This window comes from Rhinoraja longicauda, chromosome 42, assembly GCF_053455715.1.
Source record: "Rhinoraja longicauda isolate Sanriku21f chromosome 42, sRhiLon1.1, whole genome shotgun sequence".
NCBI lineage: Eukaryota > Metazoa > Chordata > Chondrichthyes > Rajiformes > Arhynchobatidae > Rhinoraja > Rhinoraja longicauda.
Window position 1 is genome coordinate 947,950 of NC_135994.1, and position 21,011 is coordinate 968,960.

Consider the following 21,011-nt stretch of genomic DNA (forward strand, 5'->3'; position numbering starts at 1 on the left):
TGCACTTCATTTTGCACGAAACATTTGAATGCAGTTTGTGTTCTGAACACTTGAAATCCAGCTCATGTCTACACACTATCCAGCCAGACTTTTCACAGAGCAGAAATAATCCTGAGCACTTGGGCAGATTCAGATAATGGCTGCCCCTACCATTAGAAAATCTTCAGGCTGCAGAAAATTAGTCCTGAACAACTGTCCTTGTGCATAGAACAAGATCGTTCGTTCCTGTCCCTATTTCCAGGCACTCAGGAAAGCCATGATGGACCCCCATTGGGTTCACATGTTCACAACTTTAGTTCAAGTTTCTCACTTAATCTATTATCAGGCTTGTTCGAAATGGAGACGACAGACAGGACCTCAGCCACCACCTTGACTGGAATAAATGTCAACTGACTCATTGCAACCTCGATCTCATGTCAAAAAGACTGCTCTTTTTTACCTTGGAAAGCAGAGGCAACAATTATCCGAACCCACTTATACAATAATCCAGTGCCAACTCATTGCTGGTATAATTGATGCTCCACCCACCTCCGCGTTGTGCTGGATTCTCTCCAGGGCTACTGGCCCTGCCAGACTCTGGTCTTGATTTTAAAGTCCCAGTACACAACAGATTTGCACATGTTGCATTTTTCTTGTAAAGTGCATATGGGGGGGAACGGGACTTAATAGAATTACAAATATTCCTAAACTTAAACAATACACCAGGAGTGTATTTTAAGATGTCAATCAAGCTAATATTCCCATCAAAGGCCAAAAGTGTCAAAAATCATAATTACATAAAATTAACTGAAATGCGTTACGAATGTTGAAAATCATTTTTTAAGAGAACAAACTTAAATATTGTAATGTATATTATTGGTGGAACACAGTTGGAAATTTGTGCATCACCTTGAAGGATTGAAAATTATTGCCAGATTATTAAATTGAGATTACTACCCATTCCCAGGTGAGCTGGGTGGCAGTAGGCTGCTGCTGCTGCATGCAATATTTTGCACAACAGTACTTTAAGCTTGAATGATGGAATGTTTCCTTCAGGGACCTTAAATTATTTTCAAAACAATTTTAATTCAATAGGTTCATTGTTACTATCATTGATGCTGCATACTTATTTCCAGCTTTTGTTTAAAAGGCCAAATTCAGATATTCTAACAAGATGCAGTCAAGCAACATTAATATATAGGACTTGGATACAGAACAAGCTGTTTTTCCCCCTCAATTAAATGAAAAAATTAAGAACTTGGTAAGAAATCATAGGTTTGCTCAACATGTGGCAAATGTACACTAGATCAAACTGCAGCATACACTTAGTACATCAAACCATGGTCTGGATCAGTTTCTCAATATAGCAGCTTTCACTACTCATGCTATCAACACTCCAGGTACAAGATGAAATAAGTAGAATCACTGCCCCTCCAGTCTCAACAATCCTCACCAAATATAGGTCAGTTTGCATTCAAAACATGTGCACGCTGCACGTAAACAAAGATGATTTACTTTGTGATTTAACTCCCTTTGTTTAGACATTAAGGGCTACTCCCAGGGCTGTCTTCTTACTACATTAATAAACTTCAAAAGATCATGGTCATTGGTACCAGAACCAGTGAACTATCAGTATCTGACATCTGAACACTTCACTCCTAACAAGTCTTGCATCCTGCACCAGCAGCTAAGTGAAAAGAAAACTGAAAACATAAACAAAATGACAGAAGATCTTTGTTTAAAAATAAGTAAAATTTCTCTTGTTTGTTGAAGAGGATCACACTGGTACTTGCACTTCCCCAATCACGTCTGGTTACTATGCTTAGACTAGTGACACATTACAACAGGTTGAAGCGGACATATACATCCCCAAACCAGGATTTTATTAGCTTCACTTAAATTATCCTACCCCTAAAATACTGATATACTTCACTTTGCTCATAGCTCAACAAGACACTTCTCATAACATTCAACCTGATAACAAAAGATTTTCTGAAATTGCTTACAAACACACACCAAACAGCTAATATTCTTGCTGCAGAAATATCACTAACTGCATCAAATACTTAATGCTGCTGCAGAGCAAGGCAAGGCTTTTACCAGTTCTATAGAAAATACCTAACACAACAGGAAGCGGTATACCCTCAACTTCCAACATTGAGAGATCTCAAGATACCCTGACAAAAACCAAATGTAGCTCCAAACATCATTTGAATGCTCCCTCAATTATAAATTGAGGAGAAAAAAAAAATCAGTAGTATTGTATTGGTCTAGCTATACATCAAACATGGGTAACTGACATGAACATTATGACCAACGGTTAAACCAGGACTTGGAAAACAAAAACTTAAGTTGGATATTCACATTTTCTCTTTTTCCATTTTCCGATCAATTCTGCTCTGTTGCAGCTGCCACACCACAAATCAACCACCAGAATTTGTCAGACATATTTGGTCAGACATCAGCCAGAGGATAGAATCAGCTCATGCTTTGACCAAAGATCAACCAAAGGAATAATCTTGTGTGAAATCAATATGGTCAGTCTTGCTGAGAAATTAAAAATTTAGTTACCATCAAGTTTAAACTGATGTGTTGCTGGTAAAAGTTCAACAAAATAAAAACACTTTTCATTCAATTAAAAGTTAGGAGAGATTAAATTATTGCCTCCTCCCACCCTCCTTCAATTCTTTGTCCTCTTAAGAAAATACCAGCTAAACATTAATAATTGTAATTATGCAATAATGTCTGGCACTTATAACTGCATAATAAAGAAACAGAAGCTCCATATTAATTTCTAAAATTTTCTCAAGTCCTGGTCTTACACCCGAGCAGAGCACGTAATGCAAGAACTTCACGTCAAGGAAGGAGGCTTTGGTTCAGATTTCAGAGTCTAATCAGCCACAGCACCAAGATAATTCATACAGTTTGGCCATTTTGCTCCATCCCATCATGCATTGGTGAAGATTATTCTGCTTTAAAAATCGATAGGGTTTTGATGAAAATAATCCCTGGGAAAGATAACTTTGTCGAGCAGCTACAGGATATAACTGTCATGAGAATGGAGGAGGATCCTACAAAAAGGCACTAGGATTTGCTCGGGGGTCTTTCTGGTTCCTAAATCGCATTGCAAGCCAAACTCCGAGGATCTGATGGAAGAGGAGAAAACTTAAAGTAAGCATCATCATTTACTCTTTCCCTGACAAGTCATTCTTTAACTCTCAAACAGAAATGAAACTCCGGAACACAAAAAGACAATGGCAGAGTTAAAAACATGGATATCCCAGAGCAATTATACAAACATGGCCTCATCAGCATCATCTATAATCACATGAAGTTTAAAAAAGGGTCAGAAAAAAGTAGCATTTCCATACCTCAGAACTGTCTCCCTGCTGATAGAGGTCTCAGATTGAGGGTGTGGGAAGTGGTTTAGGCAAGTGACTGCAGTGTATTTATGTACATGGTGTGCACACATACAAAATGTCAAAGAGATTCTCAGGGTCCAGTTTCAAATTTCAAAATGAAGAAGACAATCATATAAATCAGGATTTTTTGTAGCTTAGTGCTATTTGCAAGTTTTGGAATTTAATACTGGGATGAAAGGCCAATGATTTAGTGGCTGAGATGAGAAATCCCTATTAAATTGCACTTCCACAAGCCACTTTGGAAGAGGTGAATGCAACATTAGAAGACCACAAATCTCACCTCAGTGAAGCTGAAGAAAAGGCCGACACCTCCAAGGATCCTCAAAGCCTCTCCAGCATGCGTCAGCATGACATCGCCACATGTTTTACAATTAGATTTGCAGGTCTGTCACAAGGGAAAAGTGCAGATGTGGATATTTAAAACTTGAACAGTTTCCAGATGAATTACACAAGCACACTCAACAAGGCAACACAGAGACACAAGAACCTGCTGGAAGGTTGAGTAAAACACAAAGTGTTGGGACGAACTCAGTGGGTCAGGCAGCATTTGAAGAATGGATAAGTGACGTTTCCAATCAGGACTCTTCTACAGACTGAGTGACTTGAAACATCACCTCTCCATGTTCTCCACAGATGCTGCCTGACCCCCTGAGTTATTCCAGCATTGTCATCTCTTGACTTGTTTGAACTGGTTTGAGGCAAAGAGATTTGGGAAACTTTCAGCCCCTCATTTTCTCTTTGTAAAAAGACTTGCAGTTGCACAATACATTCAAGTCCCTTTTCGGGGCCCCCCAAAAGTACAGGCAACATACAGTTTAAGTGCATTCATATTTGTGATGCAATAAATACAGCCAGTTTTACTCAATACTTGCCCCCAGGCATTCACTGTTACCTTGGGTCACCAGGGACTGTTCCTTTCTCCATCATTCCCTCACGTTGCCCTCCGCTCTCTCTCCTCCCCCCCACCACCACCACACACACGAGAGAAAAATGCAACTCCAACCTGTAGTGATGATTTTATTTCAATTTCAGGGCAGTGATAATTTTATTTCAATTTCAAATAAGCACCAGCTCAAAATGTGATCGTTCTGACCACAAAAGACAGATGGGACAGGGTTGTCATGAAAATACATTTTCTTGATCTTTGAAGGGTTAAATGTAAATCACGTTACCCAATAATTAGGTAGTGTAGAGAAAGCAGGGACTTTGCAGGATAGGTTGGGAGAGTGGGCAGAGAAGTGGCAGATGGAATATAGTGCAACAAAGTGTGGAGTCATGCATTTTGGGCATAGGAATAAAGGCGTAGAATATTTTCTAAATGGGGAAAGAATCCAGAAATCAGAGGTGCAAGGGGACTTGGGAGTGCTGGTGCAGGATTCCCAAAACGTTAATCTGCAAGTAGAATCGGTAGTAAAGAGAGCAAACGCAATGCTAGCATTTATTTCGAGAGGGCTCGTGTACAAAAACAGGGATGTAAAGCTGAGGCTCTGCAAGGCGCTGGCCAGGACGCATTAGGAATATTGTGAGCAGTTTTGGGCACCATAACCGAGGAAGGATGTGCTGGCTCTGGAGACGGTCCACAGGTGGTTTACAAGAATGATCCCAGGAATGAGTAGGTTGACATATGATGAGCATTTGACAGCATTGGACCTATACTCGCTGGAGTTTAGAAGAATGAGGTGGGGACATCATTGAAACGTACTGATTAGTGAAAGGCTTGTAGAGAGGATGTTTCCACTATTGGGAGAGTCTAGGACTAGAGGTCATAGCCTCAGAATTAAAGGGCATTCTTTTAGGAAGGAGTTGAGGAGGCATTTCTTTAGTCAGAGGGTGGTGAATCTGTGGAATTCTTTGCCACAGAAGGCTGTGGAGGCCAAGTCAATGGATATATTTAAGGCAGAGATTGATTCTTGATTAGTACAGGTGTCAGAGGTTATGGGGAGAAGGCAGGAGAATGGGGTTAAGAGGGAGAGATAGATCAGCCATGATTGAATGGTGGAGTAGACTTGATGGAGAGAATGGCCCAATTCTTCTCCTATCACTTATGATCTTAATGCATGCTTGCTCTGACCTTTCAAGCATTTATAAAGAAATTCAATAATGCAACGTAAAAAAATACTCACTGCTTTACACATGTGATAATCAGAGCCATAAATAGCACTATTTTCTGTATCATTCATAAATCCACAGCAGTTCAGTTGATGTTCCAGATCTTTCCTGGTTGTATTTGACATTCCGTTCCAGGTCAACTTTAGTAAGTGTTCCTACGTTAAAAAAAAGATTCAATGCACACCAACTCCCAGACACAGTCATTACCGAAGTGCATCACTGCATGTCTAGAGTAAGCAGCATTCTGAGCGAGCGGGGTAGAATCTGGTTAGCTAAGTTCAAGATTGAAATGAAACCAGTCATGTACAAAATCGTCCATCCTTCGCAAACCCAGTGTTGAACACACTTCCCTCCCAGGCCCACATTAGATTACACGGTGGCGCAGCCGAGAAGAGCTACTGCCTCACGGTGCCAGAGACTCAGTTTCGATCCTGACCTCGGGCTCAGTCTCTGTGGAGTTTGCACGTTCTCCCTTTGACCGCGTGGGTTTCCTTCGGGTGCTCCGTCCGGTTTCCACCCACATCCCAAAGACGGGCAGGTTAATTGGCCTCTAAATTGTCCCCAGTGTTTATGGAGCGGACGATAAAGAGGAATAATGTAGAACTAGCGCGAATCGGTGATCGATGATCAGCAATGGAATTGGTGTCCTTCAATTCAATAAATGAATCATTTTAATTTTATAAAGAGAAAGAACATTTGGTGGCTGGGGGATACTCGAGAAAGTTAAAAAGTACTGAGCCAAAGAAATGACGAGCAACACAACAGGGTTTGCTGATTTGAGTAGTTTAGAAACAGGCTACTAATGTAATTCTTGGCATCAGTCATCACTTTCTTAAATATCTGAAACATGCAAAGATGACCCAAACATCAAAGTCAAAGTAACAATTTTAGAGACATATGGAATAAGCCAGTTTGCAAATAATGTTCTTGGCTGAGGCAGCAAATTAGTAAAACTCCACCAGATGATGTGCAAGACATAGTGTACTGATGCAAATGGAGGCGTTTGTTTTCCTCTTGGATTGATTGAGCTTGTTCTATTTACATCTTATTTTAAAAATGCATTAATCGCTTGCATTCATCTGCTACGAAAGCAGTTGTTAGCCAGGACAGAGGTATGGTTCTAGTTTTTTGGAACAAGAAAAGGATTCTCAAGAGTGTTTAATTGTCACATGCTTCAGGACCAGAACATTAAAAGTCTTAAATAATAAAAACAGAAAATGTTGAGACACTCAGTGGGACAAGGATAAGAGCCGAACTAAATTACCATGAGAACTTCAAAAAGAAAAGGAAAATTATGCTCCGGATAATATGTATTCTTGAACAGTGCAGGGCATAGACCAGTGGTCCAGCTGGTCTAACCGGAAAGGCAAGAAAACATCATCAGATGCAGTCAATGATCACTGACTGCATCCCAACTTGGAATACGTTTAAAACAATACATCACTGAATAAAAACAAGCGGCAGGCAACCCGGCCGGCCGGACCTGCTGAGTTTGCCAAATCATGTGCATCATTTGTGAAGCTGCTGTGCAATCAGGCTTCAAAAAGGCAAGCACAACACTCAATATATCTTAGCGTGAAACTTACCTGCTGACTTCGGTTGAGTGCCAGACAGGAACAAGAAACTCCAAACTGAATCACAAAGACCAGGAATAAAATCACCATGTACTGGAGTGAAAACAAAGTTAAGGATGCAAAGGAGGAATAACGAATGAAAATAAATGCTCAAAGCCCAGCTCAAACGCTGTACATACAAAGCCAGCCATGAAGGGTATTTCTGACATTTAATAAAGTCAATTAGAACTCATTAACAATTTTAACCCGTGTTCACTACAAGTGTTTAAAGACAAGAAAGATTACTGGTTAAATGAGAACAAATCTTTCAATATACTTGAACCCAAATGTCACTGGAAATACATTAAACTCCCCAAGATGACCCATTACTGCTTTAATCTAGCAGAAGCTAATTTAATGTGAAATGATGAGTATACACAGTGCATCTCGGAGCTCTCAAAGTCTTCTGTTATATCACAACAATTTAATATCATGCATTGTTTAGATAAACCGGTTTCTTAATCAATATAGATGAAGTTTAACCATTAATTATATTGACATATTGTGGCAAAAGTTGCATTTAAATAAATATTTAAAAATTGGGTAACTAACACACCTCAAATACTCTTCAGGCACGTTCGTGTCTGCAAGGGGAAATAGTTCGCCCATATACTGCATCACACAGGGTCTAGTGCACATTGGTGACGTTGTGGGAACAGTAATCTAAAGATGAAAAAGCTCAAGTCCCACTATGGGGAACAAATTCAGTTAATTAAATAAATCGGCAATAAAAAGCAGGTACAGGAACAAAACTGGTCACAGGTGACTACTGTGCCACTACAGTACTGCTGTTAAATTACTTGATTAGTAATCCATAGGGTCGGACAAACAAATCAGAGGCACGACAGCTGTGGAATTTAAATAGATAAGAATTGGGAAAATAAGAGTCCCAAGGAATACTTGGATTGTCATAAAACTCAATCGGGCTCCTGAAAGTACCAAAAAAGCCTTAAAGAAAAAGCCTGTTAGGAAAAGATCTCACCCAGTGTGACTTGTACAATACACGACTGCAGTGTGTGCATTGCTGTAAATCTGACGTGGCCCAGCAAGTCACTCCATTCAAAGGCAATAAAATGCTGGTGTGGTCTGCAAAGTCCACATCCTGCACCAGCGACAAAAATCAGATGACCAACACGTCACAGACATACTTGTGTCGCAGATGATTTCTGTAATTCTGATAGAATATCTCCAGCAAGGGATTAAGCATGACAGCAGTTTATTTTCTGGCACGGGATATGACTCAGAAAAGCAGCACACAATATTGCACCAGGGATTACAGTAATCAGTCCGATTTCAAAGAATGACAGCTTCTTTGATGGAAGGTTTAAGCAAGATTCTGTGCAATTCTTTTCAGATGTTTTTTTTCATGATTATTTTCTTCACCCTCCCCCACCTCATCGTTTCCCCAAAAAGCACACAATGATACAAGGACGTACAAATGCTGGTTTACAAAAGCAAAGTGCTGGAGTAACTCAACGGGCCAGGCAGCATCTCCTAAGGTCATAAGTGATAGGAGCAGGATTAGGCCATTCGGCCCATCAAGTCTACTCTGCCATTTAATCATGGCCGATCTATTTCTAACCCTGAAGGGTCTCGACCCGAAACGTCACCCATTCCTTCTCTCCTGAGATGCTGCCTGACCTGCTGAGTTACTCCAGCATTTTGTGAATAAATACCTTTGATTTGTACCAGCATCTGCAGTTATTTTCTTATATTTCTAACCCCATTCTCTTGCCTTCTCCCCATAACCCCTGACACTCGTACTAATCAAGAATCTATCTCTGCCTTAAAAATAACCACTGATCTGGCATCCACAGCCTTCTGAATCCCACATTCACCACCCTCTGACTAAAGAAATTTCTCATCTCCTTCCAAAAGGAACGCCCTTTAATTCTGAGGCTATGACCTCTAGTTCTAGACTCACACATTAGTGGAAACATCCTCTCTACACCCACTCTATCCAAGCCTTTCATTATTCTGTATGTTTCAATGAAGTCCCCCCTCATTCATCTAAACTCCAGCGAGTACAGGCCCAGTGCCATCAAATGCTCATCATTTGTTAACCCGCTCATCATCTGGGATCATTCTTGTAAACCTCCTCTGGACCCTCTCCAGAGACAGCACATGCTTCCTCAGATATGGTGCCCAAAATTGCTCACAATTGAGCAAAATTGCTCTGGAGAACATGGATTGGTGACGTTTAGGGTAGAGTTCCCATTTTCAAACTAGTGTTTCGGAATTTCTTCCCAGCCTGCTGGGAAGTTTGAACATAGTCACACAGCATGGAAACAGGCCCTTCGGCCCAACTTACCCAAGAAAGCTCATCTACGCTAGCCCTACCCGCCCACATTTGGCCCATATCCCTCTAAACCTTTGCTATCCATGTAACTGGCAAGATGTTTTTTTAATGTTGTTATAGTACCTGGCTCAAATACTTTTTCTGGTAGCTCGTTCCATATACCCACCTACCCTCGGGTTCCTATTAAATCTTTCCCCTCCCACCTTAAACCTATGTTTAAGCGGTAGCGCAGCGGTAGAGTTGCTGCTTTACAGCGAATGCAGCGCCGGAGACTCAGGTTCGATCCTGACTACGGGTGCTGCACTGTAAGGAGTTTGTACGTTCTCCCCGTGACCTGCGTGGGTTTTCTCCGAGATCTTCGGTTTCCTCCCACACTCCAAAGACGTACAGGTATGTAGGTTAATTGGCTGGGTAAATGTAAAAATTGTCCCTAGAGGGTGTAGGATAGTGTTAATGTACGGGGATCGCTGAGCGGCATGGACTTGGTGGGCCGAAAAGGCCTGTTTCCGGCTGTATGTGTATGGTATGGTATGTCCTCTGGTTCTTGAATTACCACTCTGAGTAAAGGGCTGTGAATTAAGGCCAGATATTTCCATGCAGATTTGAATGTCTTCAATAATCATGTTGCAAACTTTCAGTGGCCATTTTGGACAGAGAAGGGACCAATAAAATAATATATAATACCATCATTACTATGTATTTAGTGTAGAGGAGCAGGAAAGGAAATTCAGACCCAAAGACCAACTCATTTTGAATGGGGGTTGGGGGAACAGGAATGAAATTTACAATGACAAGACACACCAATCATACTAAGTTCAGTTTTAAGACTACAGAAACCATTGAAAGGATACAAAGAACAGCATGACCTGATGGTGGTTCACTGCTCCGATAAGTCCGACAACAGCAATGAGCAGGAGGAACACTCCTACAGCAATGACTCCGCCAATGATATTTATGCTGGAAACAATGCCATAACTTTTCCCCCATCCTGCCACTCCGATAAGTAATAGTCCAACCAACTGCAAGCAAGAAAGAAAAAAAAATTGGGAACAAGAATCCGATCCAACCACACTGGGATACCAGCGTTTGAAGGAAAAGAAAATGCCCCGCATCCACCATGTCCCCCAGCAATTAATGATCAGGACTAATATTGTGCAGTGCAGTCATTGGATATGTGGGCAAACAAATAGAATAGATAGCATCCTAACTGTGCGCTCTCCACAAGTTTCATAGGAATGTTTTTATAAAGAGAGAGACCAAATTGCATAAACCTGCGAGAAGAGGTGCATTTTAAAAAACAAAGTATAATTCTCTCAATTATATTTGAGATACACCCATCCCAAAATCTGAATCTTTAAATATGAAACTATTTATTCCATCTGAAGATGCAACCATGTAAACCAAAAAGTGGAAATATTAACTAAAAAGAATAAGATAGACACAAAAAGCTGGAGAAACTCAGCGGGACAGGCAGCATCTCTGGAGAGAAGGAATGGGTGACGTTTCAAGTCGAGACCCTTCTTCAGAATAATTGTGTTGGCGCCTAGATAAAATGAGTTCCAAATTATTTTTAGAATAACCATGTTAGAACAAAAGCAGAATATTACTGCTGATGTGTAGCTGGACATTAAAATTTCACGACATCATGAAAAGTCTATTTTGCCCTTTTGTGTGATGGAACCACAAGTCTTTGATCATGCTTTTCAGTCACCTCTGTTCATCTCTCCTTTACATAAAATTATCTCCTCCAGGCATTTAGTTTAAAGGCATTATGTCAATGAAAAAGACTGCTTTTGCAGGATCAAAGCGAAAATACTACCCTTTGGTCTAGACATGCTGTCAGCAATGTGGCTAAGATACAAACTTCAAAGATTACCACGTCCCACTATTATTATGCAAAGGGCAATGCCTCATTAGCTGATAAACAACATTCAAACCAAAAAAAGTTGCTTTAGCATGTTTCTTTACGAGAATTTTCCCAAACCGTCTGTGACCCATAGCACTGTCAAGAGTGTTTTATTGTCATATGTCCCAGAGAGAACAATGAAATTCTTACTTGCTGCAGCACAACAGAATATGTAAACATAGTACACTGTAAATAATAATAATAGTCTATTGTAGTTCAGAGCTTATTTGAGGTTGTAGTGTTTAATAGGCTATAGCCATAACGCTATGTTTAAAGCCCAGAATGCTGTGGCCAGCAGCGCTATATTTAAACCCACTAGCACTGCAGCCGAGAGCTTTGTTGAAATTCCCATGCGTTAAGCCAACAGCGCTCTGTTTAAACCTTTGTGCGCCAAACCGGCAGCACTGTGTGTATCACCTTTACGCGCCAAGTCTGCAGCGCAGTGTATTGCTTTGCGTGCCAAGTCTATAGCGCTGCGTGTTGCTTTGCCCGCCAAGTCTGTAGCGCTGTGTGTACTGCTTTATGCGCCAGGTCTGCAGCGCTGTATTGCTTTGCGCGCCAAGTCTGTAGCGCTGTGTGTATTGCTTTACGCACCAGCTGTAGCGCTGTGTGTTGATTTCCCCCCCATTCTGTAGTGCTGTGTGTTGATTTGCACGCCAAGTCTGTAGTGCTGCGTGTATTGATTTGCGCACCGTCTGTAGTGCTGTGTATTGCTTTACGCACCGTCTGTAGCGCTGTGTATTGCTTTGCGCGTCAAGTCTGTAGCGCTGTATGTATTGATTTGCGCGCCAAAATTGCTGCGCTGTGCGTATTGCTTTGCGCACCAAGTTTGTAGCACTGTGGTTTGCTTTACTTGCCAGTCTGCGGCTGAAAGCGCTTTGTTCCCAAGGGGGGGGGGGCGGCTTGTTGGGACGCCGTCCCCTGCCATTGATTATCGTTTGAATTTGGGAGCAGCGCTATCAGCCAGGACTTACCGGCGGTTATTTCAACACCTGACTTCTTACCTGTATAAAGGCAGGCGCCAGGAAGCCAGAAGTTAGTTTATTTACGAGAGGGGTTCACCGATGGGCTGAGTCGCGATCAGCGCCGCGGACGGAGGCAGAGAGAGAGACGTGTGCTGCTGTAAAACTGGACCCCGCGCACGAGACAAGTATTATTTTTGTCCTCTCTTGCCAATAAAACCGATTTGCAACTAAACAGACGAATGTGCCTTTTTCTGTTCTACTAGTCAGATCCTTGAACCTGTTCCTTTGTAACACATGTGATAGAGAGCAGTCAATATGATCAGCCTTTTCCTCAAGATCACAACTGCCAACAGGCATTCTCCATGGGTTCAAAACAAACCAAAAAATAAATGCGCAAATCTTTAAACATACCCAGTTCAAAATCATTGCATCCTATGTATTATTTGACCCAACAAGAAGCTTCCTTCAAGCTTTTCAGTCACAACCTCTCCTTTATCTCTAATTATCGTCTCAATGCAATCTCTTGCTTTTCTCAAAAGGGAAAGAGCAAAGTGATTGAAAGATGGGACATGATGTACACTGAGAAATTCATGCTACTTTATTTGTGATGGTGCATGGACACTGATGACATGCCAGTATGAGGTCCATCTTTCTCCAGAGATGCTGCCTAAGTCACTGAGTTACTCCAGCATTTTGTGTCTATTTTAAGTATTGACCATATTGTTGGACCCATCTAGGTCAGATTGGGTAGGAAAGGCAACCTTAGATGGGCCTTTAAAATAAAAAACAAACGGATGTTTTCATGGTATTGTTACCAAGAATAGTACAGAAGGGCACAGATTGATAAATCGGACAGAGTGAGATGAGGAATTAAAATGGCAGGCAACAGGAATCTCAGGATAGCAAAAAAATAAGCTTTTTACTGTACCTTGGTACATGTGACAATAAACTAAACTGAAACTAAAGGGAGGCTCGGTGTCAACTGAACAGCAAGCTCAGGATCACTGCCTGCAAACTGAACGCAGGCATTCCACATAGCGGTCACCCAATGTGTGTTTGAGTTCTCCAATGTGGAGACTACACTGTGAACACTGAATGCAATACAGTAGATTGGAAGAAGTACACGTGAACTGCTGCTTTAAGAATAAGGGGTAGGCCATTTAGAACTGAGATGAGGAAAAACGTTTTCAGTCAGAGTTGTGAATCTGTGGAATTCTCTGCCTCAGAAGGCAGTGGAGGCCAATTCTCTGAATGCATTCAAGAGAGAGCTGGATAGAGCTCTTAAGGATAGCAGAGTCAGGGGGTATGGGGAGAAGGCAGGAACGGGGTACTGATTGAGAATGATCAGCAATGATCACATTGAATGGCGGTGCTGGCTCGAAGGGCCGAATGGCCTCCTCCTGCACCTATTGTCTATTGCTTCAGCTGGAAAAGACAGTTTGGGTCCCTGGATGGTGATAAGAGCAGGGGTGGTGGGAAGAGTAGATGGACCAGTGAATCACAAAGAGCAATCATACCCATCTAAGCTCCATATTCCTCCATCCATTTCTAGGGCTATACAGTTAAAGCTGCTCGAATGTTAATTGCCATTTTCAGAAAACAGGTCAGAATTCCTGCAACTCTTCACTAATAGAAGCATTTCCTAACTTCTTTCCTAGATCCTCTTATCCAAGTTTCTCAGAAAGGTGGAAGCTTCCCTCTATCTATCCCTGCAGTTCCCTTTAATGGCTAGGGGGGGAAAAAAGTGTCTTATCCTGACCAGTTCATCCAACTGTCCGACCAAGAAACCGAGCTTGAACTCCACATCGAAAAAACTTATTTCTAAAGCAACATTTGTAGAAGCAGATGCTGGTTGACAATGAAAGATAAAGTGCTGGAGTAACTCAGTGGGTCAGGCAGCATCTCTGGAGAAGATGGATAGGTGGGCATTTTAGCTCGGGACCCTTCTTCCAACTGAAAAAAGGATCTTGACACCTATCCATGTTCTCCAGAGATGCTGCCTGACCCGCTGAGTTACTCCAACACATTATCTTTTTTTTTAAAGCAACATTTGATCTACCCATAAGATGAAATTAATGTGTACGGGTAAGGGAAACATGGGCCAGATGATATCACAATGGTGCAACAACTGTCATCATTACCAGTAAGCCATTAGTATTTCACTATACTCAGTACACATGACAATAATAAACCAACACCCTTTGTTTGTATCTCCAGAAAAGTAAAATACTTTTGTTCATTAAAAGTTCCAAGCTTACCACCTTACAAAACTTTACAATGCTTTTACAAAGCCAAATTAACACCAACAGTATAACATTTGTTATCACCCTGACGAGAAGCATGACACACCAATTTGAAACTGCACCCAAGGTTCATAGATCAGCTTTAATCCTTCCTCATCTAACAGCTTGGTGTTAAACTAGTTTTAACAACACTTGTGTTTACTTTACGAAGTGACTTTGGCCTAGTTTAAATGAGCTAAGTCAGCACAGCCAAGGGTCAGTACCATTATTCTGGGTGACCTCAGGAAATCTTTGCACCCAAGGAAGGGTAGTGGAGGGCAGACCATTAGATACATTTAAGATGGAGGTAGGTAAATATTTGAAAGATCAAGGAAATGAGGGTTATGGCCAACTGGCAGAGAGTTGAAGCATAGATTAACTATACAAAAGGACACAAATCTGGAGAATATGAACAGATGACGTTTCGGGTCAAAACCCTTTTTCGGATAACTACCGGATAACTATGACCACGTTGAACTCTTGCTCCTGTTTCCTTGTGTCTGAAAACATAGAATGAGCACAGATTTCATAAGTGTTATCTTTTTTTTCTCTCGACTTTGTAAGAGTTCTTGATCTTTAAACTGTCGAGCAAAGGGCACCACCGACTTCACGTTGTGTGCCCTGGTGAACCTGGAAACCAAATTCCAGACAAACGATCTAAAACATCAAATGTTAAAACCAAACAGTAACGCGTGGAGAAAGCAAATCAAGTTTGTCATTTGAACTGTTGACGCTCATTGGCAAGAGTGCCGAAGTGGCTCCAGTCGCCGGAGCGGGGACGGCGGTGGGACTTGGAGAAGCGTCCCGGCTTCGAGCTGTCAGCTGGTGGGGACGGCGCATGCTCCTGGAGCCGGGCCCGGCCGGCCGGGAAGAAGCGCCGCGCCGGTACTAACCCCCCCCCCTCACTCGGCCCCGGCCTCAGCCCACTTACTATGTACACCACGTTCAAAGCGATGAGCGCATTTTTCGAGCAGGTGAAACCGCCGCAAACCATTCTCACCGCCCTCAGTTTCCCCTCAGTCAACAAAGCGCGGTTTCTCTCGGCTCCGACTACAATGACAATGGCGACGGGGCTCAGCCCCCGTCCCTCGCAGCTCATTGGTGCTCCTGGACGCGCTCCGTCTACACACATCCTCACTGGTCCGGACCACTGCCAGTCAACCCAGAGTCCCGCCCTCACGCTGACACTCTTTTGCGGATTGGTTGATGAACGGATGACGCAACTGGTCCGGGAAGGGCGGAGCGCTAATCTGGACTGTCATTGGTTTGCCCCTCTGTCAATCAAACGGGTATCAAATGATCACGTCATATCCTCTTGCCAACGGCAGGCGGGACAACAATTAGAGAAGTTTTTGGCTTTTCAGAGAAGACCTTCGGTGGTCATTATTAACATAGATCCTCAAGTATGATGATGGAGTCTAACCGAATCATTAAGCTGCTTTCTTCTCCCAACGGGTGCCAGATCTGCAGAATGTACTTTCTCAGATTATTTAGTGTCTTTTGTAAGTACCAGAGAAAAAGGTCATACTGTTGCTGAACCAGTTTCTATCATGAGAGAAAATTTGTAAATTATATATAAACATGTTCCATGTATCAAAAGAGAGTAAAAACAGTGTTTTAGATGAAGAAACTGAGGTATTAATAATGGTAAATAGAGAAATGGTAGAGAGTCTAAATAATTATTTTGTATTGGTCTTCACAGTAGAAGACACTAAATATATCCCACTAATAAGAGATCATTTGCAAACTTACTAATCATTGCCATATTTATTTTCATCTGAATCATTAATATAGATGACAAACAGAGGACCCAGCATTAATTCTTGCAGCACAACTATTGGCCACAAACCTCCAATTTGAATAACAACCCCCACTATTACCCTCTGTCCCCTTCCAACAAGCCAATTTTGTATCCAATTCGCCATCTCACCCTGGATCCCCTGTGATCTAATCTTTAGGACCAGCCTACCATGTGGGACCATATAGATAACATCTACTGCCTTGCCTCATCAATTCTCTTGGTCAACTCTGTAAAAGACTCAGTAGAATTTGTGTGACTAATTTCCCATGCATAAAGCTATGCTGACTATTCCTAATTTGTCCTTACATTTTCAAATGCAAGTAAATCCTGTCTCAGAATCCCTTGCAGTGCAATAACTATCCCACTGCTGATGTAAGGCTCACCTGCCCACAATTCCCTGGCTTATCCCTGCTGCCCTTAAATACGGCCACTCGGTCCCCCTATCCACACCCCTAGCATCACTTTTCCCATTTGTGCATCACCCTTGCTTATCTGGTTCCACTCTTCACCTCCTTTATCTGATTCCATAATCTGCAGCCATTTCATGACTTCACGATCACCTCCTGTCTCTGTTGCTATTTCCACCTCTCCTTCCCCACCTGGCTCTGTCTGGCCATTAAGCCCTCCTCACCTGGATCCACTTAATACCCGTTAGCTCCTACCTTATCCCTCCCCCACTACTTCCAATGCCTCCACTTCCTCAGAAGGCTAAGGAAATTTGGCATGTCCCCAATGACTCAGTAACATTTACCGATGCCCCATGGAAAGCATCCTATCCAGATGTATCACAGCTTGGTAAGGAAATGCTCTGCCTAGAACCACAAGAAATTACAGAGCTTTGTGAACCCAGCGCAGTCCATCACGACCCTACCCTCCATTGACTCTATCTCCAATTCCCACTGCCTCAGCAAAGCTGTAATATAATCAAGGGCCCCTCCCACTCTTCAGGGAGAAGATACAAAAGCTACGCTGCAGATAAAAAGCGCAGAGTTGTGGAGGTAGCCTAGACCATCAAACAAACCAATCTCCCATCCATTGACTCCATCTACACTTCACTCTGCCTCGGCCAGCATAATCAAGCACCAGTCTCACCCCGGTCACTCCCTCTTCTCCCCTCTCCCATCAGGCAAGAGGTCCAGAAGTGTGAAAACACATACCTCCAGATTTCTTCCCAGCTGTTGTTAGCAACTGAACCGTCCTCTCACCAACTGGAGAGCAGTCCTGACCTCCCATCTACCTCATTCGAGACCTTTGAACTACCTTCAATGGACTTTAGACACAAAATGCTGGAGTAACTCAGCGGGTCAGGCAGCATCTCTGGAGAGAAGGAATGGGCTTTAATGGACTTTATCATGCACTAAATGTTATACCTGTATCCTTTAGCTGCACACTGTGGACGGCTTGATTGCAATCATGTATAGTCTCTTTTCTTTGACAAAAGCTTTTCACTTTTCACGGTACGCGTGACAATAATAAACTAAACTAAACTAAATTAAACTAATATGTAATTTTGTATACTACATTATGTTTTTTCCCTCTTTTGCACTACCTTCATGTATGTTATAATCTGCCAGGTTGGAAAGCAAAAGGTTTTTCACTGTATCTTGGCACACACAACAATAATAATAAACCTAAACCTAATATAAACTTACAGGTGCTTATGTACCGCGGGAGAAGACGGCAGGGGAAGAGAAAAGACATTCTGGCCTTCCATCACAGTGAGGAGGTGACTGGAGGAGACTCACTGTGATTGATGTTTCTTTTTTTTGTTTCGTGTTGGTTTGTGCTTGTGTGTGTAATCACTTATTTTTATTGCTCTTATTGTTGGACTGTGGGTGATGAAATCTCGTCCAAAAGACTTGTTTTTTTGGATGACAATAAAGGTTATTCTGATTTATTCACAAAATGCTGGAGTAACTCAGCAGGTCAGGCAGCATCTCGGGAGAGAAGGAATGGGTGACGTTTCGGGTCGAGATTATACTAAAGGTTATTCTGATTCTGAATACATTTACTCCTGTAGATGGTGCTGTTGTAGTAGGTACTGTCAGTGTCAAGGCTGACACACAATGTGTGGCAAATGGCAGTTGCTACAGTATTTTATAATCGAATTCCCCACGGAATTATTAGATTATAAAATATTGTAGCAACTTCCAGTGATATTTCTGATGCCCTAAATAAAGACTGAACTAAATAATTTTTTTAAAGAAACAAATGACAGATTTTGTAACAATGTGATAACGTTTATTATTCAATTTGTCTCTTCACAAGAATACAAAACAAAGAAGGAATGGGCCCTTCAAACCTGCCCCACCATTCAATATGATCAGGGCTGATCTGACCCAGGTTTCACTTCTTCCTGTGTGCCAATTCCCCATGGCCCTCAAATCCCACATCTTTCAAAAATGTATCTACCTTCTCTTTGAAGACTTCTAATGAGTTAGCCCCACGGCTCTCTGGAGGATTCCAGAGATTCACCACCTTCTGCTGGAAGAAATGTCCACACATTTTGCTTTAAATGTCCAGCCCATTGTAATTATTTCCCTTTGTTCAAGACTCTCCTACTGGTGGAAACATCTCCACATCTAACTTGTCACGCCATCTTAGGATCTTCCATGCTTCAATTACTCTATGACTCACTAATAATGTCACCACGCGTTCTAAACTCTAAACAATACCTACACAACCTGTTTGGCCTCACAATAGGGCAATTTGCTCTTCCCAAGAATTAATCTAATAAATCTCTTTTGGACTGCCTCCAATGTTACTATATTCTGTGTACAGTACTCCAGGTGTGGCCTCAGCAACACTCTGTACAATGGTAATAAAACGTCCCTGCTTCTAATCTCCTACCCCTTTGAAAGAAAGGCTAGTATGTCTGAAGAAGGGTCCTGACCCAAAACGTCACCTATCCATGTATTCCAAGGATGCTGCCTGACCCACTGAGATATCTAGCATTTTGTGTCTTTACCAGACAAATATATCATTTACTTTCATGCCTCACCTCTATGTTAACATTTTTCTTTGTATTTCATACACTAGAACACCTAGATCTCTCTGAACTTCACTTATTTGCACTCTCTATCCCTTTAGATAATAACCCACTTTTGGGTTCCTCTTATGGAAGTACATGACGTCACACTATCCCACATTGAACTCCATTTGCCAAGTTTTCACTCACTTAATCAGTCTGCCTGAATCCTGTTGCAGAATCGCAATATCCTTTTCACAACTTGCCATTCCACCTATTTGCGTGTTATCTTTTCAAGGCTTCATTAAAGATTATAACAAAGTTTTTACCGAGGCAGTAGCTTGAAGGATTTGCTTGAAGTCAGGCTCCTTCTGAAGAAACATCATCTGCCCATTCCCTCCACAGATGCTGCCTGACCCGCCGAGTTCCTCCAACACTTGTTTTCTCAAGATTCCAGCATCTGCAGTCTCTTTTGAGCAGGGGATTTGAGTATAGGAGCAGGGAGGTTCTGCTGCAGTTGTACAGGGCATTGGTGAGACCACACCTGGAGTATTGCGTGCAGTTTTGGTCTCCTGATCTGAGGAAAGACATTCTTGCCATAGAGGGAGTACAGAGAAGGTTCACCAGATTGATTCCTGGGATGGCAGGACTTTCATATGAAGAAAGACTGGATAGACTCGGCTTGTACTCGCTGGAATTTAGAAGATTGAGGGGGGATCTTATAGAAACCTACAAAATTCTTAAGGAGTTGGACAGGCTAGATGCAGGAAGATTGTTCCCGATGTTGGGGAAGTCCAGAACAAGGGGTCACAGTTTAAGGATAAGGGGGGAAGTCTTTTAGGACCGAGATGAGAAAGTTTTTTTTCACAGAGAGTGGTGAATCTGTGGAATTCTCTGCCACAGAAGGTAGTTGAGGCCAGTTCATTGGCTATATTTAAGAGGGAGTTAGATGTGACCCTTGTAGCTAAAGGGATCAGGGGATATGGAGAGAAGGCAGGTACAGGATACTGAGTTGGATGATCAGCCATGATCACATTGCATGGCGGTGCAGGCTCGAAGGGCCGAATGGCCTACTCCTGCACCTATTTTCTATGTTTCTATGTTTGTTGTTCACTTCTTTCCTGAAATGGAGACAGAGAGATCCAGAAAGGGGAAAGAAGAATCAGAGATGGAGGAATCAGTCTGAAGAAGGGTCCCAAGCAGTCCGTCCATTCCCTAAATTGGCAGATCCTGCCTGACCTGCTGTGTACCCCCAGCACTTCAGGTTTCTACCTTCTGCTCTTGTCCTGCTTGGTAGTTGAGATTTATTCACAAAATGCTGGAGTAACTCAGCAGGTCAGGCAGCATCTCGGGAGAGAAGGGATTGCAGGTAGAGGAGGTTTTGTCTGGCTAGTTCCCAACGAGTTGTGAATGTGACAGCATTTTATTGAACAAGCCGTTTTTTCCCACATTTCTCGCACAACAGAGAATGATTCTGCACCTGTACATGTGTAGGAAGGAACTGCAGATGCTGGTTTAAACTGAAGATAGACACAAAATGCTGGAGGAATTCAGCGGGACAGGCAGATGCCTGCTTAGTCTGAAAGCAGCATTGCACTGAAATATTTACAAGATAATTACATAGTAGCAAAAATGTCAGCCATTTAGTGTTATAAATACTTAGACAA

The 21,011-nt window shown here is 42.2% G+C and overlaps 1 protein-coding gene across 1 annotated transcript; it reads right to left on the minus strand.

Annotated features, from left to right (window-relative positions):
• Window positions 1-498: 498 nt before the first annotated feature.
• LOC144612041 (tetraspanin-31-like) lies at window positions 499-15,671 on the minus strand. The gene is made up of 6 exons (XM_078431523.1): window positions 15,507-15,671; window positions 10,274-10,441; window positions 7,097-7,177; window positions 5,525-5,665; window positions 3,682-3,786; window positions 499-3,125 (listed from the first exon to the last, which is right to left on the minus strand). The coding sequence occupies exons 1-6, from the start codon at window positions 15,567-15,569 to the stop codon at window positions 3,051-3,053; spliced, it is 633 nt and encodes a 210-aa protein (XP_078287649.1). The 5' UTR covers window positions 15,570-15,671; the 3' UTR covers window positions 499-3,050.
• Between the last annotated feature and the right edge of the window lie 5,340 nt (window positions 15,672-21,011).

What these genes read in the sequence shown, in the direction of transcription:
- LOC144612041 (XM_078431523.1), bottom strand. Translation starts at nt 15,569, where the DNA reads ATGGTTTGCGGCGGTTTCACCTGCTCGAAAAATGCGCTCATCGCTTTG. An exon ending in CACTCAACCGAAGTCAGCAG is followed by an intron (nt 5,666 to 7,096) that starts GTAAGTTTCACG and finishes TTTTTAACGTAG; the next exon opens with GAACACTTACTAAAGTTGAC. An exon ending in TTTTCTTCAGCTTCACTGAG is followed by an intron (nt 3,126 to 3,681) that starts GTGAGATTTGTG and finishes CTCTTCCATCAG; the next exon opens with ATCCTCGGAGTTTGGCTTGC.